At 50.6% G+C, this 22972-nt stretch overlaps 1 protein-coding gene across 14 annotated transcripts in view; it reads right to left on the bottom strand.

Moving 5' to 3' along the window:
• SYT6 (synaptotagmin 6) overlaps window positions 1–22972 on the bottom strand; it is a 73175-nt gene that overhangs the window by 35501 nt on the left and 14702 nt on the right. For all 14 annotated transcript variants that reach the window (XR_001483378.4, XR_006690485.3, XR_012416229.1 and 11 more), the window contains exon 3: window positions 21250–21808. Coding sequence is in view for 8 of the 14 variants with exons in the window: in XM_065547476.2 (XP_065403548.1) it covers window positions 21250–21808 (559 nt within the window). In the remaining 6 variants the exon portion in view is untranslated. The remainder of the gene's footprint in view (window positions 1–21249; window positions 21809–22972) is intronic.

Genomic DNA, 22972 nt, shown 5'->3' with positions numbered 1-22972 from the left:
GGTGGCCTTTCATCTAGACCCACAACTAACCATTGATGAAAAACTCCTGACTCATGATCCAGAAGGGAAGAACCATGAGTCAGCTACAGGAGTTTTAGTATAAACAGATCCAAGGAGCGATGAATGGAGTTGGGCGCAGAACCTGGGGTTCAAATCCCTGCCCTGCTGCTTTCCAGCTGTGTGACTGTAAAACTCACTGAACGTCTCTGACTCTTTCTGACGATGGGCAGTATTGTCATGCTTGAGGTGGCTCCTGTGAGGCAGGTGTCTTTTGCCCTGATTCAGAGGCATAAGAGGAAACCATGGGGAGGGTGTGGCCAGCTGCTAGTAGGAAAACCAAGACGTGCATGTAGCAAGAATGCAAACTGTTTGTAAGCCTGTCATTCTCCCGCCACATGGAGGCAGGTGGTGGCACTGAGCCCACTGGGTGTGCTGTCCCCCCTGCCTGCCTGGTGGGCTGAGGGGCCAGGTATGCCCCATGGATGTCTAAGTCAGCAAGAGTTGGAGGAAGAGGCAGCTGCCTTGGAGTTGTTCCTGGGTAGAGGGTGGGCATGAGACATCTTCTAGCCTGGATTTCAGAGGTCCCAGCTCCTGCCTGCAGGACCCCATGGAAGCTGAGTAGATTTGCTGGCTCTTTCTTCCCTCCCAGCCCTGGGCTTCCCTACCCAGCAGCACCTTCAATCAGTAGGATTGGGGAGGGCATCCTGTGTCTTCTCAGGCTTCAGTTCAGATGTTCCCAGTAAGGGAACTTAAGGGAAAAATTAAGCTGGCTCTCGGAGGCCTGGGTTCAAATCCTGGTTCTGCTGCGAATCAGTAGAATGATATGGGGCAAGTCACTGTGCCTCCCTGAGCTGTGCATCCTCCGCTGTAAAATGAGAGCATTGTACCAGATGACCTCGCCTCCTCATTAGAGAAATAGGGTGAACTGTGAAGCCCAGTGAGTGTATGCACTGAAGACACCTGGCAGGGATCTAGTGCAGAGCAAACTCCTCAGACACTTTCGGGCCCCTTCCTGCTCCATCCCGCTGCGGAGCTGCCTCTGGCCGCTGGTGGGTTGGCTTCAGCCATCTCCAAACTGCATCCTGACAATGCCTCACTGGAAGGAGAAGCAAGTGGTGTGGGAGAGGGGGACAGGAGGGAGGGAACATGGGGCCAGGATCCCAGAGATTCCCCAGGAAGTACAGAGTTCTTTGCTGGGAGGTTCCTCTAAACCAGGCCCCAGGCCTCCCTTCCCCCTGCTCACCCAGGAGCACGACGATGAAGCACCAAATTAGCTCCATTATTGTAACTCCTCCAAAAATTATAGGCCGCATGCTCTGCCAGAGCCAGCTAATGTCTCCCATTGGTAAGCAGGTGACACTAATAGTTATTTTCTCCCTTCCAGGCACCAAGTGCAGAGTGGCAGAAACAGAGTGAGGCTCAGGCTGGGAGGAGAGAGGCCCAGGGAGAAGCCGAGGCACTGGACGGTCCTGATGCCAGGGGTCGCCTGAGCACCACAACAGAAGTTTGCAGATCCTCCCTTTCGCTTAGAGAAACTGTCTGTTTGCACTGTGTGAACCTGGAGACCTCCCTGCTCAGGAATGGCGCTGCCTGGCCTCCAGGGGAGGCCACAGCCCACAGGCCATGCCGGGCCCTCAGGTGGGGTGTCCCTGGGCCTCCTGCTGCTGCTGCAGAGGGGCCTGCTGCTCCCCAGCTGTCCCCACAGCTCGAGTTCCTTCCCCCAGGCGATGCCCAGCTTTCTTTGGCTTCCCACACAGCAGTCAGCATTTCCTCTCTCACCTCTTCCATCCTCCCCCACCCCCATCTGCCTCTCCTCTCACACCAGACAGAGCCATCTCCTGTCGGTGTCAGCTGAGGCAACGCTTCCTCAAGGGGGCAGGGTCCCAAACGGGAGTGGAAATAGCCCATTCCCAGGCATATACCCAAGCCCCTTTCTGCCAGGCCCAGCAGCGGGAAATCACAGCTTCCTGGACCTGGGGTGGTTCCTATGTCTCTGTGATCACTGCCCTCCGCACACGCCACAGTTCTGCAGAGCATCCAGCAACTCAGTCCCAGCCCAGTCCTTCCTAGGGATAAAGGTGGGAATCAAGTCGGCCTGATGCCTCTCTTTAAAGAACTTCCAACCAAGCCCCCTCTGCAGTTAGTAGTTGAAGTGTAAAGGCCTCTCTGGGGATCAGTGTGAGAGCTCAAGGGTCCCCAGAGAAGGCAAAGGCTCCTTCTCGTTTCACATATCAGAAAACAGAGGCTTGGAAGGGCTGTGCGTCCCTGGTGATTCTACTTGGAGTTTTCCAGCTCCTAGACTAAGCTGGAATCCCTTTCTCTTACTTTCCAATTCCATCCCACAAGTATAAATTGAGTACTTACTGGATGCAAGGCCAGGGTTCAGGGCTCCAGTAATTTGGAAAGTCCCAAATTCCAGGGACTGCCTACCTCTAACACTGTATGATGATAAGGAAGAACTTTAAAGGTACTACACATAGCTGGCGTTCATTGAGCTCCTGCTGTGTGCCGATGGGCACTTGGCTGAGATTTGTGTGAATTCTCTTCTTTAATCCTCACAACCACCTTATGGAAAAGGGTAAGTTTTACCCACATTTTACAGATGAGAGAACAAGCATGGAGATGTTATGTTAAAGAGTGTGGAGATACGGCTTGAACAAAGGCAGCCAGACCCCAGGGTCTTCCTCAGCCACCATGCCAAGCCAGTTTGATTTTCTGAAAGGTTGTCCCTGAGAATTATTCACCCAATGCTTCTGGAGCTCTGACTGAGTAAGGTTTGACGGAGCTTTACACGTTCTCTCAGTAACTTGTTTTTAAAAACCTCTTTTAGGCCAGGCTTATGCCTGTAATCCCAGCACTTTGGGAGGCCGAGGCGGGCGGATCACCAGGTCAGGAGATCAAGACCATCCTGGCTAACATGGTGAAACCCCGTCTCTACTAAGAATACAAACAATTAGCCGGGCTTGGTGGCGGGCACCTGTAGTCCCAGCTACTCGGGAGGCTGAGGCAGGAGAATGGCGTGAACCCAGGAGGCGGAGCTTGTAGTGAGCTGAGATCGCACTACTGCACTCCAGCCTGGGTGACAGAGCCAAACTCCGTTTAAAAAACAAAACAAAACAACAAAAAAGCAAAACTCTTTTAAAGATTCTCATGTATTTGTTACAACAAATTTGTGAGCTAGGTTTTATAATTACCCCCACTTTGCAGTTGAAGAACCGAAGGCATAGAGGTGTTCAGGAGGTCTCAGAATTCAAAGACCACGCTATGATCCGCCCCCGTGATGCTGTTCACCATGTGATGCCCTCAGGAGAAAATTTTCTCCTGTCCTAGAACCAGGAATAGCTTTGTGTTTCCTAGGCCTCTGGTTTGTCTTTACTTAATGGACACTGAATTCTGTGACTATCTTTCCCTTTTTGTATTATCTGCCAGAACGCTTCAAGTCACTCGTGTGGCCTGCCTCTGGGCAGGTTTGGACAGCAGGGCATGCACATTGTGTAGGGCACTCTCTGGGCTCCAGAATTTTACATTCTTTCACTTATTTTTTGCTACTCTTTAATGATGTTTTAAACTTATTTTTAATCTTGTCATATGTCCTATAAGCTAGCTAAATCTTTTCTGGAGCAACACAAAGTGATAAGCAAAATAAATAAATGTTTTTATTACATGCTGTGCAACCTCAGATAATTCACTTAGCCTCTCTTAGCTTAATTTTCTCTATCTACAGAATTAGGATAATTCCTCCTACCTGCTGAGGATTAAATGAGACAATGTGTGCAAAAAGGCTCCGTAAATTCAATAGTGCTATATAAAGGCAAGGTGACTTGTTACTAATATTGTTGTTATTAGTTACGAGATGGGGTCCCTGCCCCTGGGGCACCTGCACTCAGGGATTGGTGAAGAGGGCATGGCTGTCTGGGACCTACTCCTACGTCACGGGGAAGATACCCAGGGTTGTGTGGCTTGAAGGAGCTACTGATGCTGCCCTGGCTGGAGAACAGAGCTGCATCAAACCTCACGCTGTCCATGCCTAGAGTCAGGGCCTTAGTTGAAGCTGTCCCTACTGCCCTGCCCACTGGGCAGCTAACTGGCCAGAGAGGGACAGGCAATGTCTGCATAACCCCCAAGCCCCCCAGGGGGAGGTTGGCAGTCCCTGTGAGGTTGTAGGACTCTCCAGAGTGTCTTCTAGGATCTCAACATCATCTGAGAAGACCATGGCCCCTCCTACTCCTAACATCTCAGAATGCTCAAGGACTTGCTGATATGAGATGGGCAGTGGCCTTGGTCTTTGGTCAGAAGGCTGGCTTGGGGCCTGCCAGATCTTCAGGCCTGTCCTCACTATCCCTCCTCGGAGCCTTGGCCCTGCACACCTCGCACTCTCCTCCCTCTTGTTCTCCACTCCACATCTTCCCTTCTTTCCGGCATTCCTCCAAAATTCCTTAATCCTAGACATTTGCAGGCCCAACCCAGCCAGTGCATCAACCCCTCACAGTCTGCAGGGTAGTCCCCGCCCTTCACTGCATTCACATCATTTTCTAAGCAACAGGGGGACTCGGGGGCTCATCAAAATGTGAGTTGCAGTATTCTTGGGAGAATGGGCTTCTAGTGAAATGTATTTTTGGTGGCTTTCTGCATTTTCTAAAATATATAAAATACGAATGTAATACTTTACCTTGAGGCAAAGAACGGTAAAATATATGAGTTATAGAGCATTTAAAGAAAATGATCTCAGTTTTGGTTCTCTGCTCTATCATTTTAAAACTGTGTGACTTCAGGGAATTTCCTTAGTTTTCCCCATCTGTAAAATGGAAATACTGATACCTTCCTGTATTGAGGTTAAATAAGAATATATCCTTGGAAATTCATTTATAAACACATTAGTTATTGTTGTTAGATTCAAGAGCCATAAACCATGGCAAGAACCCAGGAAGGCCCTTTTCTCATGGAAATCGTATTGCACCCTAGTCACAGCCCTGTGGTAGAGATTCTTGTCCACATTTGGCTAAGGAGGAAAGAGAGAGGTGAAGTGGTTTGACAGGCCACACAGCAGAGGCCAGCTTCAAGCCCCAGCCTCCTGACTCCAACTCTTGCTTACCTGCAGGCTCTTGGGGCCTGGCACCGAGTCTGCCCTTGGATCCATGCCCCTTGCAGGGTCTCATGGATCCTGACTGAGAGCCCAGAGCTGACTCCATGGCCTTGAAGGCTCTACACCATTATCAGGGCCTCAGCTTCCCTGTGAGTGAAATGAAGAGAGAATCTTTGTCCTCCTTTCTCAACACGTGAGAGACGCAAACTGACATGGAAGTGGTTTGGGTTTTATTATAATCACCCTTAAGGGTATTCATAAGGCACATCATCTTCAGGCTGTGAGCTCTCCTCGAAATTCTTTTCCAAACAGAATTTCTTAGGGGAACTAAAAAATGTCCCTGGGACCGGAGTCCTCTGTGGGGAGGAGGAGTGACAGAAAGCCAATCAAACAAGATGGAACAGGAACAAGCCCCTTGCTGCTTCCCCAGCGTGTGCATGTGCATGTGTGTGTGTGTGTGTGTGTGTGTGTGTGTGTGTGTGTGTGTACATGAGCCTATGTACACACACAGGGGGCTGCCTGGGGTCTGACCAGACTCAGGGTGGGTGGCGGAAGACTCAGGGTGGGTGGCGGAAGACTCAGGGTGGGTGGCGGAAGACTCAGGGTGGGTGGCGGAGGGCTCTGCTCAGATTCTGCTTCCCTATCTCTTGCAGGACGCAGACAGGAGCGCAGCCAGAGTTTCTCTGGTAAAAATTCTCCAAATAGGGTTGGGGGAATACTTTCCTAGGGAACGCCCACTCCCTAAAAAGAGCTGGGTGGCTGCCTGCACTTGGATAGGATTCACTAAAAACACCCTGCCAGCAGGAGTCGGAGTTACAAAGGCCTTCACTGCCAGCCTTTCCCCCGGCCTCTTGTTCTCCACAAACCTACCAAAAAGGCCCAGCAGCACAAAGAAATATTGGTTCTCATAATTTCCCCCATAAGAGTCACCTTGAGCCCTAATCCCCCACTTTCAAAATGCCTGTCCAGGGCCTGCCCGCCCAGCACAGCTTGTGAGCTTTAGAATCCTGACTCACACTTTCTTTTCTCCAGGGCCTGCGAGGCACTCTGAGCCTGGCTGTTCCGTATGCCCTCCTTCCTGCCTTTTTGCTTCCAGCTGACTTTCAGCTAGTTCCTCTGATGTATCGATCCTGGGAGGGGCTGGGCAGGGCTCCCAGCAGTGTCGCTCTCACAGGGCCCTGCAGGAGTGACTCAGCTGGAGATGACTCTGACAATGTGGAGGAGGCATTTTCAAGCAGGTGCCTCAAGTCACAAAGCTAGCCCTGTCCCCAACTTCTCAAGAAAGGAAGTGCTTATCATGTTGTCAGGACACACCACCAGAGCTGTTTTTTTCTCTCTGGAAGTTGGACTCTTCCTAGCACATGGTCCAATGTGTCACTACAGAGATGTGAGTCAACCAAAGGCTCGAGGAGGGACCGACTCACCCTGGGAAAGAGTCCCACGCCAGTGGCGTTCCCGTGGGTGCAGGGGTGGCGTGAGAGGCTGTCCTCTCCCCTCTCCTTCTACAAAGCGGTGACCTCTTTTATTCAAACAAGGTGCAAAGCCTTTTGGGGGCAGCAGAGAGGAGCTCTGGAGAAGGCTGGCAGGGGGCCAGGGTGGCTGAAGAAAGACCCTCTGTCTCTTCCCCTGGACATTCCCCTTCTTTCCTTTTGGGTTTTCTTTCTGGTTCTAGGTGCTCCTTCATGTTCTGTCCCTGAATTCTCTTTAAAGCTCCAACCCAAGTGTAGAGCCAAACCCCGCTCCTGGTTCCCATCGCATCCCTGAAAGAGGCTGGTAGTATAAAAAAGAACTTCAGATACTAAGGGTGAACAAAAGGAAATAGCCACAGACAAAGCAAACGACACTGCCTCAGGGTCTCCAGCCCCAGGTGGCCAGGACACTTGCACAGGCCCCTCCCCATGTCTTCCCCTGGCAGCTCTCTGCCTGTCCCCGTGGAGTGGCATCCTCTCTTTTATGGACATTTATCTCTAACACTCTGTCTCTTTTCTGGCTGAGACCCCATCCAATTCTTCCACCTGGCTGGGGCCTTCTTCTCAGGCTTCATTTTGGATGGAAGGACTGGTTCATTCTCAGGAGACTTGCAGAACTGGGAGGGTTGAGATGGAAGTGGCTTCCGCCTTCCTATCTCAGGTGGCAACTCCAGCCAAGCCGTAAGGAGGGGCCTCTCTCGGCATATATAGGAAAATGGCTTTATAAGCCCCACAGAAATGCCAATGGCCATAGAAATTCTTAGGAAACAGAGAAAGCAAATGCCATTTGAAACCATAAAAGCCTTCTATGGAGGGTGGAGCCTGGTAAAGGCAATATAACAATCTTAGGGTCCCCACTGCTCCTGGAAATGATGGCCAGTTATTCAATTAGCAACCTTGTTGGGTTTTAAATGTGAGAAGATGGGGCTGCAACTGAGCCGCAGCTGGGGCTGGGGCTGGAGAGAAGTCAGGCAATTGAAAGAGGGATGTGTAGTTGTTTGGATGTGAGGCCTGGAACTTTCGGGGAATGAAGAGGGAAGACAATAGAATGATGGGAGCGGTGGGGAGCTGGGGGCAGGTGCCCACCAGCAGTCTGCTGTGCCGCTGGGAAGTGGTACTCTCCATCACAACAGGCCTGCAGTTAAGTGCTGCTCCTCACTTTGTGTTGCTTGCGGTGTGGTGGCGCTAGGCCCATGTTCTGTGACTGGGTCAATGAAGGAAGAGCCATCAGAGACCAAGAGGAGGATGACATTTAGGAAGAGGTGGAACGTTGGTGCCAGAAGAGACTATGCTCATATATGCTTTCTCCACCCCAGGAAGAGGCAGGACGCATGGAGGGAGCCCGTGTTAGCCAGTTCCTGAGAAGGCAAGATGGGGGAGGGCTTGGAGCACATGCAGCCGGCTGGCCAGGTGGACCCCTGCCGCTCACCAGCCTGGTGACCTTGAGCAGATTGCCTGAGTTGCTTCATCTGGAGACTGGGGATAACACCAGTACCGACCCTGCAAGGCAGGGGTGAGGAATGAATAAACCATGGCACTTAGAGCCTGGCCCACAGGAGGCCAAGAAGCTCTGGCGGACACCCTGCTTAACCTGCAGTTGGAATTCTGCACATAAATTGTCATCTGAGGCTTGTTTTCGCACCCCTTCCTGATCCCACCTCCATTCCCTCCCACTTCAAGTATATCAGACACGGGTTTTGTGAAGAAAACATAAACTAGCTCCTAGGGAAACCCGACCCATGGTCAAGGATGTTGGTGAACTCCACATTGTGTCACATCCAGACAATCAGCCGGGTAGGGCTCTAAATGACAGTCTTTGGAGGCAATCATTGGTGTTTTCAGTCCATCAAGACGGAGGGCAGTGCCAGCCTGTGCTGGCCAGACATGGGTGAACATCGTGCTGTGGCTCATCCTGTCTGGGGGCTGTCTCTCTACCCTAATTCCCTCATCCCAAGGCCAAGTGGACTCCATGGAAAGCTTTCTACCCAGATTGCAGTGCAGCCCTAGAGAGTCTCTCAAGGTCTCACGGACTTTGTCCAGAAAGGAAGATATTAAATATTCATGGAGAATGAGTAGGTGTCAATTCAGACATGAGAGGAAAATGTGGCTACAGTGGATGGCTGATGAGGATGAATGAGGGCCAGATGGGCTCAGGGTTGGCAGGGGCGTGGGGGCTGGAGGGAGGGGGAGGATGGCTGCTGTAGAGACCACATTTTTCTGTATTGCTGCCGACACTAAAACACTATAAAATATGCTAGCAACTGGACAAGGCTGACCTATACTCTATGGCTCACCTTGTCTCCTTCCTCCTGTAAGATAGAAATATTTATGTACCATGGGGAGATTTTGGGTGGGAGTTAATTGGCTCAGGGTCAAAACACTTTGATAAATGGCCTCTTTTTTCCTTGGTTTTCCTGCTGATGTTGCTTGTTGGTTTGCCTATTTCTGGTCTTAGATCTTCCTTGCATGGAAAGGACTAACTTTTGGGATAGGGGAGGGGGTTTTTGCTCTGTGTCCTTTGACATTTCATGCCTTTAACTCCAAATTCTCTCTTTCACCTCTTCCCTACAGGAGAGAGAGGCTCATGGGCACAGGATGAAGGCAGAGCGTGGGCAGGAGCCTGGGAAGGAAAGAGTAAAAACAAGGCAAGAGAATTTCCTATAAAAATCCAGAAACTAGGAAGGCAGTAGGAAGGGCATGGGCTGGGTCTCATAAGACCTGCTTTGGAGCCCAGATTTGCATTGACTCCCAACCACCCCAAGCAAGGTGTGAGACTTCTCTGGTCTGAGATTACTCATCTATGGCAGGAGGAGGTTGAGCCAGGTCATCTCCGAGGCTCTTTCTAGCTCTGACCACCCCCAAGTCCATGAAAACATGGAGTCATAACACCGTGGTCCACAGGAAAATGTGAAGCCCCTCAGGGACTGCTCCAATTCTCCCGAGTTGGTTGCTATTCTGGTCATAGTGACACCCCATGACCCTAGTCTCTCTGTATTGCTGCTGATCTAGAAAACTGCATTCCCTTCCTCCTGGATGAATCCCGGAGTTCGAAAGTCTGTGACAGTGCCCAGAGGGGATGTTTGGCTGCTGCTTTCCTTGCGACCAAATAGTCTCTCTCCAGGAGAAAATGTCATTGTGTGTTATTAGGCGGTGGAAGCACTAAGCAAGTGCATATGTTCTGGGAGCAAGGTCGGGGGAAGCATGGGAAGTACATCTGTGTTGGAGAAATCACTTTTTGTTGATGCATGAGCTTGTTGCCTAATGATTTCCCATTCATCCTCTTGTGAAGGAAAGATTAGATATTTATTCCATCCAGAGGCACAGCATACTAATGAGGGGCACATTGGGCTGGGGGCAGGGTCGGCTTGCCCACCAGTTCTGTGCTGAAGCAGGCTGTGAGCAGAGGGAGGGAGGGAAGACAGGGTTGTGGTCTGGTTGCCAGTGGGAGCTGTGCCCTACAGGAAGCTGGCCTGAGTGGGCAATGGGGCTGTCTGGAGGCTAGGGAACTCATCAAGAGTGAACGTGGAACTGTCTCCACTGTCTGGGCCTCCGGCAGCTTTGTAAGGCCATTTCTTCTGAAGCAGTGGAGAAGGACCTATTGTGAAAGGCCAAGTTTAGAAACAACTTAAATAAGAACACCCAAGGCCAGCAGAGCTGAGCAGCTCTGCTTACTGCAGGTCAGAGCCCTGTCTGGACCATTAGCTTTGTTTTCCAGCATCACATGGGAAACCTTTAGCCCCCTGGAACCAAGAACAGCTACAGGTCCTAATTTTGGCTCAAGTGAGAGTGTGTGGAAGGGTAGGGGCACATCCGTCACCTCTGCAGCAGGAACCGTTTGTGGACTTGGAGTCCTCACCTGTGGCGGAAGGGACCTGCTGCTGCTCAGCTGTGGGAGTGTGTGACCCAACTCCCGGATTGACCATGGAGGCCCTAGTGAAGGCTGCCCGTGGGATGGAGTGTGGAACCTACACCTCTCCTCTTTCCTTTCTGGGCTCTTGGTGGATTTTCAGCAATCCTTCTCTAGAGGAGCCTTGGCCCCTTGGGCAGTCCCAGAAAAGTCAAGGTCCTGTTGGCTTTAGAACCTGGGACTGGACACAGTGAGGCACATTCTCAGGATCTGAGCTTTGAGCATGGAGGGACCCCTCCCTGCACCCTCCAACCTCCAATTTCCTCCTAGTCACTACAGGACATGAGGTCTGAGGTTAGGGCTGCTGTTACTATTCTGGAGCAGGAAAAGCTGCTCCTTGCTTGATGTCCCCATCTGACCCAGAAATCCTTCCAGGGAGGCAGCCAGGCTCTTCACCGCCTCCCCTCTTTGGGGAGAGGTACAAAGGAGAGGTCCCATCCATCTCTGCATTGGCAGGGGTGGAAGGAATAAACTGTGAGTAGGATGCACTGGACATTTCCATTGGTCTAAGGGAGGGGGTGTCAGAGAATAACAAGGATGATGAGACCAGGCCCAGGGGAGCGTGGGGGCAAATGAACATCCAGCAAAGACAACCGGGGAGCTGCACAGCTCCCGCTGAGCAGCAAACACACAAGGGAGCCCTGCAGCCCTACCAAGGACCTGGTGGCTTCTGATCCAGGTGGGTGGGGGCCAGGCAGCTGGGAGAGTCACTGCTGGGCTCACTTGGACTGCTCAAAGAGGGGTGCAAACCTGGCCATCTTCGTGCATTATTCAGAGTGCTCTGGCTGCAGGGTTCGGCCTGGGGAGCAGTCTTCATAGGTTTGGGCAGGCCACCCAGTTCTCCAGGCTCAGGTATACCTTTACACCTACTGGGGCTTCCATGTAACCCTGATTTGCCCTGCTGGCCTCTTTCAGAAAACTCTCCCTCTCTGCTTCCATCCTGGCTTGGACCTGCATGCAGCAGTCCAGACACTCAGGAATTTAAGGCAGAATTCTAGGGATACTGAGCCTTTCTGCAAATTTCTGATGGAAAAGGTGGTCTTGGCCTGAATTGTTTGTGTTGCTCTCAGCCAGGGCTGCTCACTCTACCTCCCTGTCCCAGCCCCAGCTTTTCTCTAAGCTATGGCCCATATATGGAACCAAAACCAACCCTCCTAGACCTTTAAAAACCCATTTCAAGAGCTAAACCCTCCAGAAAATTTCCCCAGAATAACACGACCCAAGTCCCCGTTCCACAGTTGATCTTCCCCACTCAGGTTCCACCAAAGCGGCCCTTGTCAAGGCCAATGATAAGCTCCTTGATGCTGAACAAAATGGCCAGGTCTCAGTCCGCATCTTACTTGATTGGTCACAGCATCTAATACAACTGAGCCTTACCCCTGTCCTTCTGGAAACACTTCCTTTGTTTCCTGAGACACTGTATCCACCTGGCTTTCCTTCTTTTCCCCTGCTGCTAGTCTCCATTGCTGGGTTTTCTTCATAGCCCCACATCAATTGTTAGAGTACCTCATGGTTAAATCCTGTTTCTTTCCTCTTTTCTAGCTAAACTTATTCCACTGGGATTTCAATCAGTCTCATGGCTCTTGACACTATTTATATGCTAACATCTCCTAGATCTGTTTCTTTAACCAAGACCTCACTCCTGGACTCCAGACTTTATATCCAGCTTCCTACGTAGCATCACCACTTGGATGTCCAAAAGGTATCTCAAATATGACATGTCCAAATCTGAGCTCCTAATCTTCCTCCCCAAATGGGTTCTTCCTCCAAGATTTCCCAACTCAGCATCCCGAGTTGCTCGGACTGAAAATCTTGATTCTTCTCTTTCTCTACACCTTAGACCCTCCACCCAATCTGTCATCAAATACTGCTGGCTGTACTTTCAAAATACATTCAGAGACTAGCCACATCTTACATATCTACCACCATCCTTGTTCAAGCTACTGTCATCTCTTTTTCAGGACAATCACATCCCCACTGACTTTCCTGCCTTTGCTCTGACTGTGTGCAGTAGTCTAGTCCTAGCCCATCAGCTGCAGTGATCCTTTTCAACTTCTGGTTGTGGAACCATATTAACCTCTTGGGCCTCTTACCTCTCCCACTGTATCTTTCACTCTTTCCCCTCCCCAGCCCTGTTTCTGCTTCTGCCACATTGGTCCTCTTGCTGTTCTTTGTTTTTCTCTTTTTTTCCCTCCCTCCCTCCCTCCCTCCCTCCCTCCCTCCCTCCCTCCCTCCCTCCCTCCCTCCCTCCCTCCCTCCCTCCCTCCCTTCCTTCCTTCCTTCCTTCCTTCCTTCCTTCCTTCCTTCCTTCCTTCCTTCCTTCCTTCCTTCCTTCCTTCCTTCTTCCTCTCCCTCTCTTTTTTATAGACAGAGTCTTGCTCTGTTGCCCAGACTGATGAATCACAGCACAGTGCTGTGATCATGGCTCACTGCAGCCTCGATCTCCCAGGCTCAAGCGATTGTCCCACCTCAGCCTCTGAGTTGCTGGGATTATAGGCGTGCACCACCACACCTGGCCTTTTTTTTTTTTTTTTCAATTTTTGTAGAGACGAGGTCTCCTTGTTTTGCCAGCGGCTGGTCTCAAAATCCTGGCCTCACACGATCCTCCTGCCTCAGCCTCCCAAAGTGCTAGGAATACAGGTATGAGCCAATGTGCCTGGCCTCTTTCTTGTTCTTTGATCATGCCAGATGCCATCCCACTGCAGGGTCTTTTCTCTCTGCCTGGACCTCTTTTCCTGCAAATATCTGCAGGGTTCTCTCCCATATTTCAGGTCTACGCAAAGGGCACCCTCTCAGGGAGGTCTCCCTTGCCCACCCTCCCCAACCCAACTCTCCTATCACACTTCCTGCTTCATTTTCTCCATGTCATGTATGACTCTCAGACATACTATTTATCTTAGTCATTTGCCTTCCTCCACTAGAGCATAAGCTCCATGAGAGCAGGGACTTTGTTGACTGCTGCATCCTCAGCATCTAGGACCATGCGTGGCACTTAGCAGATGCTTAAACAGGTCATTGCTGAATCAATAATTCCCAAGTGATTCCTCCTTTGACTTCCTCTGTTCCCTTTCTCTTGATCTCCTCCTGCTCGGTGCTCTTTGCTGCCTGCCGCTCTTTCTCCTTCATCCTGGCTGTGGGCGTTCCCAAAGCTCAGTTCTTGTTCCTGAATTCTCCTTCAGCCATCTGTATCCCTCATCCCACTCACTCACTCTTCTCACTTCAATACTCACCTCAATCTCCCCCTTTTTCCTTTTAATGTAATTTAAATAATTGTATTCCTTTCATTAGATTTTACTTGCTCTGAAACCTCTGTTGAACTGTGAGTTCCTTGAAAGCAAGGACTATGTTCGTCCCTTCAATACCCAGTTAGTTGTTCTAGGACCCAACTACGTTCTTTGAGGGCTCGTTGAAGACCTGTTTAGTGGATGAAGATTCAATACGCTTACCTCTTACTCCTGCCCGTCTCCTGCCCAGGACAGACCTAGAAACCTGAGATCCAAGGTGGACACTTTGAAGGCGTTGTATCGAACTGCCTGTCAATGAAGCTTTGGGAGGCTTCATCCCCGGGTGATTCAATGAGTCACAGTGGATCAATTAGCTGATTCTTTGGCTCTACTTGAAAAAGCCTTTTGTGGCCACTCTGGGATCTCATTTGACTTGAGTGTGTGGGCGTGAGAAGAGGATGCAACAGAAAATTTTTTCAGGCAAGCAAGGCAACTTCATTTCAGGAGGCCTGTCTTCCCCCAACATGCTGGGCCAGTGAGGGACCTGCATGTCCCCAAGACGACAGAACTGGTTTCCTGCCTCCCCCATCAGACTGCAAGGTCTTGAGGGCAGGACTGGAGTTGAAGTCATATTCCCAGCCTGGTGCCTGCTACATAGTAATTACTCTGCAAGTAGTTATTATACAAAGAAAAGAAACCCAATCTCATGAGAGAGAAGTTCTCTCTAGATCCTTCCCTAAGTCCAAAGAGAACAAAGAAACATACTCGCCTTCCTCTGACTTCCTCTTTTATCATGCTCTGTCCTTCACTGTCATCAACATAACCTGGCCTAAAACTTTTCTTTTCTAGAAGCAGCTTTTCTAGAGCAATCTCATCTGACTCCGATTTCTTTTCTTCATGTCTCCTAACACCTCTGCACATGGCTTGCAGTGCAGCAGCTTGCATAATTGTGTTGTAAGCATCCTGAACTGGTCTGTCCCCAGGTGTGTGCCTTGTGTATGAGGGGTTTGGGGTCTGGGGGGCACAGGCATCTCCTACAGTTCCCATCAGCCTGGGCACCCTGATGTGGAGGGCTCTTGCTCTGCCTTCCTTTCCATAGCCCAGCCCATGGCTCTGCGTTCAACAAGTGACCAATGATGCACTGACCAGCACATAGTCGGCATTCAATGAATAGCTATTAAACTAAAGAGAAAGGACGTCAAACCTAGTGCTCACAGAAAGGAAATGGGGGAAAAGGTAAAGGAATCCAATGTCAGCACCAAACCCACTCTCCAAAATGACCAGATTTTGAGATGAGTGAGAGAACCTAAGCAGCCCACAAAGAAAAAACAGAACAAAACACTATTCTGGATCCCCTGATGAGCTGCACAATTTCGGTGTTTATTATTTATTTATTTATTTATTTTTTTTTTTTTGAGATGGAGTCTCGCTGTGTCTCCCAGGCTGGAGTGCAGTGGCGTGATCTCAGCTCACTGCAAGCTCCGCCTCCCGGGTTCACGCCATTCTCCGGCCTCAGCCTCCCAAGTAGCTGAGACTACAGGCGCCCGCCACCACGCCCGGCTAGTTTTTTGTATTTTTAGTAGAGACGGGGTTTCACCATGTTAGCCAGGATAGTCTCCATCTCCTGACCTCGTGATCCACCCGCCTCGGCCTCCCAAAGTGCTGGGATTATAGGCTTGAGCCACCGCGCCCGGCCTCGGTGTTTATTTTCTGTCCCAAGGAACAATGTAACCATGCTTCCCTCTGGTGGTATAAGGATCATGAGTTCAAATCTTGGCTTTATTATTTCTGTTTGGGTGACAATGGGTAAGTCACTTAAACAAACTTCATTTGTCTATTTACATATAGGGGATCACCATAAGCATTGTGGTGAGGATGAAACAGGGCAAAGCAGGTTGTGCCCTTGGTAGCTAGCAGGAGCTCAATAAGTAATGACCGGCTCATTCCAGTAAATGGGGATTGAGAACGAAACGGGAGGGAGGGAGCTGAGTGCCGGCATAGGAAGGTGGCTCATGGGAAAAGGAGGAAGATGGGTTGCTGATGGGGCCTCCCCTGTGGCAGAAACCTCCTAGAGGACATTCCCCAAGGGCTTGAAGAGAGGCCTGACTCTTACTGACATTTAAGGGAAGAGTGAAGATGTCTGGAAATTCTGCCCAGTGGCTTATCACTGTGCGGTTTAGGCCTCTGCTATGGAGACCACACTCCAGAGAATGGGTAGCTCTGTTCTGTGAAAGCATGAGAGCCAAGAACTTCCTAGGGGGGAGGAGCTGAGAATCACAGGCCTCTAGAGATGGTTTAATACTGAGGAAAATGCAGCCCAGAGATGGAAAGTCACTTTTTCAAGGTCACACAGAAAACACACGGCATAGCCAAGACAAGAAATAAAAAAAGGAATCATAATATCCAACAACCAGTCAGAACAGGTGACCTGGACTGAAGGGGAAGGTCAGGCCTGGGAGTGTTATAGCAGGAAGGCACCAGAGGAATAGGGCTCAGCAATTGCTCTGTGACAGTGCTGTCCTGGGTGGCTGTGTCCTCTGTTTCATTTACTACATATAATACCAGTAGGACTAGAAGCCATTATTATCCCTGTCTTGCTGATGTCAAACCTGAGGCACAGTTTAGATAATGTCCCAAGGTTTTAAAGCTAGAAAGTAAGGAAGTGAGAATGCAACTCAGGTTGGGTTGACAATAAAGCCTGCACTCCTTCTGCACAGCTCTGCTCATTTCCAGACCAGAGGCTATTCTACCATTTAAGGCCTCCCTTCCTCCCTGCATACCCTCAGTCCAGGTTCTCTGGAAGAATATGGAACACTTCATCACCCCTAAAACACACACACACACAAATGCACACTCACATACACATACACATGCATGCACACACACACTCTAGCCTAGTCCAAAAACAACACACATGCACACACACACACATGCACACTCTAAACTAGTAGGGACCTGGTAAGGCAGGAAGATGGCTGAATCCATTAGCACCACCAAGCACAGCACATATTTATGTCCCCAATTACAGCCTTCGTCTCCCACTACAGTGAAGGAGAGGGAATAGCCACAGGAATAGTTGTGTGCGGTGGGGTCTGAGTCCTCTGTAGCAATAACTACAAGATTAGAGATGTTAGCAAACCCAGGTGACGGCAGCTCTATTATAATGATAAATCTACAGCTTTATTTAGAAATAATGAGACTGGGGGCAGAAGACGCTAGGAGGGAAGAGCGTGGTGATTTTAGCCAATTGAAGCTCTGGTTGGAGAGAGTGGCAAAGCTCTGGGTATGCCCAAGAGACCATCAGGGGCCCTTGGGCAAGCCAGGCAGGAGGAGAGATGGGGGAAGCAGGAGGGCAGCGCTTCCCAGGGCTGGAATGGGTGTGGTGAACTCCCAAAATTTCCATCCCAGGCCTGAGTTTCTTAATTCCACGCAATGCAAGAGGCCTCTGACTGTCCCGCAGGCCCGGTTTGCTCTGGCTCTCCAGCCAGTGGGGCATATGAGCTGCTGTGCTGCCCAGACTTCCCTCTGGAACAATCTAGGGTAGGGAGGTGAGTGTCCCTTGAGGCTTAAGATTTGCAATTAACAAAGAGCTAGACTCCCTGGATGTGTACCTCCCCTTCACTAGCCTTGAGCTCAGGGTTCTGTGTTTGTGAGAAAACAATGCAAATGTTTCAGGCTTTGGTACTTCAAGTCAAGCACAAGGGCGGGGGCGGGAACAAGGGACCTGCCTGGTGCCACCTGCCAGGGCTCAATCTGACTCTCCTGCACAAACTCAGGGAACAACACAGGCAGCATTCACATCACTTTGGTGAGCACAGAGCAGCCTCCAAGTCCCCTTTCTCATGGCACCTTTCCTTCTGCTTAGCGTGTGGGTCACGGACCCTCTGCTTTGGTCCAGACTACCTGATCTGACTGGTTACTCCAGACACAAACCATCCCATTCACCTCTGAACAAGAGCACAGGCTGGGTCTCTCCCAACCAAGCCTGGCTCTAAGCCATTTTCTAAATACTACTTAAGCTGCTTCTCCTCCAAGAAGCCTTCCCAGGTTAACTCCATTCAATTCCAACTGCTTCTTTAATAGTCTTTTCCTTGGGCACCCATATATAGTTTTAATTGAATTAAGTAAGCCACTGGTCATTTAACAAGAAAGTACTGGGTTCTTACACTCAGCCCTGAGGGCAAATATAAGAGAAAGTCAAATATGGGTCACAAGCCATTCCTGAGCCATTGGAAGGACTTTACAAGGTAGAATATGACTCAGGATATAACTTGGGGATACAGAGAACACACTGGAGAGGCAGCTGCTGTGAGACCGGGAGGCCACATGGAGGATGACGGCAGTTAGGCTCTGAAAGGTGGACTGGTTTGCACCAGGCAGAGAGGTGGGAACAGGCCTGCCTGACATGGAGAACTTGTTGGCAAAGGCAAGAGGCAGAAATGTCAGGTGTTTTTCTGAAGCTGCTGGATTCCTGAGCTCAGGTCCAAAGGGCAGCTCTGGGAATGGAATCAGACACATGGGAGAGATGGGAGCTGGCTGTTGGCTGTGCTCAGCTCGTCAGTATTGCTCCCCATTGTGCTGGCTGTGGAAATTCATATACACCCAGTGCTCTGTCATTCCTGGTGACTATGATGACTTGGGCCCCCTGGCCCCCAAATAATTAAAATGTGACAGCACCACAAATAGGTACAAGCACCAGCCTTCTTGCACCTCTTCCCCCTCTTTTTGCTTGAGTCCTTGCCTGGCAGGGTGATGAACCTGCTCCTGAGAATTCTATCTGCTGGCGGGGCTGTGGGTTGGAGGGTGGCAGGGGACTCACTTGAGAAGAAACATCCAGCTCAGACAGACAGTAAGACAGACTGGCTGAGCATGGGTGCGGCTCTGCAGCTTGGGAAACTCCTGCAGCTGGACTCCCTCTGCACCTGTACTCCCTCTGCACCTGGACTCCCTCTGCACCTGGACTCCCGCTGCGCCTGGACTCCCTCTGCACCTGGACTCGCTCTGCGCCTGGACTCCCTCTGCGCCTGGACTCCCTCTGCACCTGGACTCGCTCTGCGCCTGGACTCGCTCTGCGCCTGGACTCCCGCTGCGCCTGGACTCCCGCTGCGCCTGGACTCCCTCTGCGCCTGTACTCGCTCTGCGCCTGGACTCCCTCTGAGCCTGGACTCGCTCTGCACCTGGACTCGCTCTGCGCCTGGACTCCCGCTGCGCCTGGACTCCCTCTGCACCTGGACTCCCTCTGCACCTGGCTGGAATGCTGTCCCTTCCTCTTGGGCTGTTGACTTATTTATGACTGTCCTTCCCCACCTGATTTAGTTCTCCTTATCCAGGAGACCTTCACCAGCTGTCCTAACTCTAAGGCTCCTACAACCGTACACAGCGGATCGTATTTGCTGCTTTGCACTGCCAGCTACTGCATGGACTTTTCCTGTCTCTGTAATTAGATGACAAGTTTCTGTGGGTCAAAGAGGCTGTTTCCTACCCCAGTCCCCCCTCACCCCCATGCCTGGCACAGTGTTCTTAGGAGGAGGAGAGGGAGGGGGTCTATAATGATAATAGTTGAGGATGATGAGGATGGTGGTGATTTGTTCCATGCTCTTTGGTTGATCTGCCCTTTTCAGAAGCCAGGCTGGGGAAGTGGTGATGGGACAAGGGCAGGACAGCCACGGGGTTCTCGGATATGGAAAGGTGCATCCAGGTGAGAAGTGTGCTTGGGCACAGACTGCTTATCCCAGGCATGAGGCTTCCAGTCATGCCTAGAGCCAAAGACACCAGATGGTGGACTCTGGCAAGGAGCAAAGGAGGCTCCTAGAAGGGCTGAGCTGAGCTCTGCTTCCTGCAGCCCCTGGCCCTCACGCCCTTCCCTGGGTGGCAGCCTCACTCTGAGGAGGGCTGAGCTGCTTTTCTCTACCTGCCCAGTTACCATAATGAAACCACAGCCTAAGGAGACCACAGGGAAGAGCTGCACCAGATGTAAACTTCAGAGTGATTTATGGGGTGGAGCGCTCGGGCCCGGGGCTGCGGCACAGCTGCTGTTCTGATCCACCCGGTCTGCCGCCCTGTCTGCCTGCTAGCCAGCCGGCTACTTATGTTCTTCTTAGGGATGACATTTCAGGAAAGCAAAGGTGGGGGAGGCCCTGGGCCATTGGGCTGGACTGGTCAAAGTCAGCACAAGCTATGAGAATGGGGTGTCCCCCAGACTCTTCCTGGGGTGTAAGCAGAGCCCACCAAGCTTTCTCACTTCGAACAAATCAAGATTTACACCCTTTGCACGCCAGAGCAGGGCTGATTTTCCCAGCCCCTCTCTTCACAGGCTCAACACAGAGATATTGAGTATTGACTATCTGAGCGGGAGTCTGCAGACAGAGTGGGGTCGCCCCTCCTCAGAGATACAGCGCAGGAAATATCCAGGTTGCTGCTCAACCTGTTAGCACTCCAGACAGCAGATGCAAGGCCACTGGAGCTTGGAGGGAACGCCCCCACTGAGCTCTTAGCTGCCTGGGGGTGGGGGGGTGGCTTAGAGAGAGGATACTAGCTATACCTGCAGGACGCAGCTGTACAGTTTCCTCAACTCGGGACTGGAGCGAAGGGCTATGCCAGACCGAAGGGCTCCAGATGTGCCCTCTCCAGTTCTCTGTGCCAAACCTGTGCTCTCTTCTCTTAAAAGCCAACTTGAGCCCCAGCTCCTTGAAACCTTCCCTGGTTAATTCCAGCTGATTGCAAACAGCCCAGCACCCACCTCCTGTGTAGGGGTTAGTCAGGTCTCCTTTTGGGCTGGCCTCCCCCATCTCCCATACATGACTGGGAAAACAATGCCCAAGCGAAGGGACTCTGCTCTGTGTCGTCATTTGTGCTGTTCATTAGGTATGTCCAGCTCTCCTTCTGGGCACTCGGTAGGATTAATTTGCCCCTTCTCCCTCGATATTAGGAGTTACCATGTGTCTTGTTCTAATGGGAGTGGAAGTGACATGTGTCACTTCTGCGTGGAAGCTTTAATAAACAGTGCATGATTTGCCACTTCCTCTTCCTCCTGATGTTTAACTGTGGGGGCCCGTGTCTAAATGCAGCGTCTGTTGGCTTGGGTCCCCAGGTAACAAGGTGGAGTAGAGTCCCCAGCCCAGATGCAAAGCACACAAAACATGAACAAGGCATAAACTTTGGTTGTCTAAAGCCACAAAATCCTCAGATCGTTTGCTGCTGCAGCATAGCCTGGTTCAGCCTAATTGATATGGCCTGTTTCGATTGCCTATGCCAGGTTTCTGTATCTATATCAGTACTCTCTATATCAGTACTCTCAGTAGAAAGAACCATCCCAGAACATGCAACCAGAAGCCACAGATAAAAAATCCCTCCCCTTCCTAGCTACATGGGGACTCTGCTGTCTGCCATTCCAACCTGGGGCAGAGTGCAAGGGTAGGCTGGGCCACTGGGCAGTTTCCAGAGTCCCTCTTCCTATCCCAAAAGGAAAAGGCCCATTTGTCTCTAGGAAATGAGGGGTTGGGGACATGTCCAACCCAACCCAGAACCACAAATCCTCAAAAAGCCAAGGAACAGGGCTGTACTCACACTTGTGGCATATTGGATGTCCTTCCAGATGGAGGTTTCCCGAGACAGATCAGAGGCCTCAAAGAGGTTGTCCATGATGACCTCACCAATCATGTCATGGCGGGAGAAGCGGTCGAAGTCGAAGACGCTGAGATGCAGCTTGCGATCAGCCAGCTCCTCATAGGGCACAGGGAAGTGGAAGTTCTCATCAAAGGTGGGGTTCAGGGTCTTGCGGTGCACCCGGGTCTGCAGCTTGCATTTGCGGTCAGGCAGGAGGTAGATCTTGACATAAGGGTCAGAGCTTCCACAAAAGTCCTTGGCAGGGAGGTCAAAAGCCTTCAGGATACGCACAATCAGGGTCTCCGTCTCGTAATCATAACGTAGGCTGAAGTTGATCTTCCCGCAGCTTTTGGTGGCCTCAGACTTGGCATCGTCCCCATCCACCGACTTCTGCTTGTAGAGCTCAGGCTTGATGCGGCCAATGCTGGTGGGCTGCTCTGCTGCTGGTGGAAGCTCGTTGCCATAGTCTACACTGGAGACGTGCATCTGCCTTGGCAGGTGGCGCTTGAAGGACGTGTGCCTGGTAGAGGGCAGGAGGGGGCAGAGGGAGTGTGGTCAGGGCTCAGGGGAAGGGGGATGAAGGCAGACACGAGCCTGGAAGCCCTGGCTCATTGTATCCCTTGTTGAGCCCCCTCTTCCTTCCTCTTCTTGACCCCACTTTTCCTCTGCACACACTTGGTGTACAAGGTTGTGGTGAGCATTACATGTCTTAATATATGTAAAGTAGTTGGAATGGCGCCTGATATATAGTAAGCTCAATAAATGTTAGCCATTGCTATCATAATCACTTTTTCCTGCTTTTCTGTTACCTGCTTTTTAGGTTTACTTCCTAGTAGACAAAACTCTGGTTTCCTTATTAAATCATGAGATCCCTTAAGAGAAGGACCATCCCTTCTTATCATCAGTGTGGCACCCCCTTCATCACCGTCATCAGCATCTCCATTTGTTGGGCATTTGCTATACAGCAGGCAGCGGAGTGGTAAAAGCATGGGCTTTGGAGTTAGACTGCATAGGTCAGTCTTGGCTCTGTCACTTTCCAGTTGAGATCTTGGGAAAGTTATTTAACCTCTCTGTGCCATAAAAACGAGGATAATAAAAGTAACAACCACATAGGATTGCTGTGAGAGTAAAATGAATTGATTACATATGAAGTGCTTAGAACAGAGCCAAGCATAATCATAAGCAATATATGTGTTAGCTCTCCTTATCGATTACATTCATTCTTCCATTGGCTCCTCACAACTGCCATATAAGTCATCAGCCTTATTTTACAGTTGGAAAAAGCGAGGCTAAGGGAAGGTGAGGAACTTGCCCAAGGCCATATGACAAACTGTCAGTGTGACCCCTAGCATGTTCATTCCTGGCCTCCAGTCTGAAGATCAGGACTCATTCTCTTTGGTTGGTCCCCTGAGGGCCTGGAGAGCCATTGCAGGGACCTAGGAATCCATCAGAGCCCTAAGTTTTGAGTAAATACAATGCCTTACACATGCTTGCGCCACATCTTTTAAAAGTATTTCTGAATTTGGGGTAGGTTTTTGTCGTTACGTTTTTCTTGTTGCTATTTTCAGTTAAAGGATGCTGTATGTATTTACAATTGTTGTCATACAGGGAACTCTGAAAGGCTTTAAAGGAATCCTCATTCTCAAACTATTAAGACTCTCTTGCCTTATCTGCCACGCACTGC

The sequence above is a fragment of the Macaca fascicularis genome, chromosome 1 (genome assembly GCF_037993035.2).
Source record: "Macaca fascicularis isolate 582-1 chromosome 1, T2T-MFA8v1.1".
NCBI classification, from domain to species: Eukaryota; Metazoa; Chordata; class Mammalia; order Primates; family Cercopithecidae; genus Macaca; species Macaca fascicularis.
Note: the sequence above shows the minus strand (reverse complement) of the source record. Positions and strands in the feature narration are given on the sequence as shown.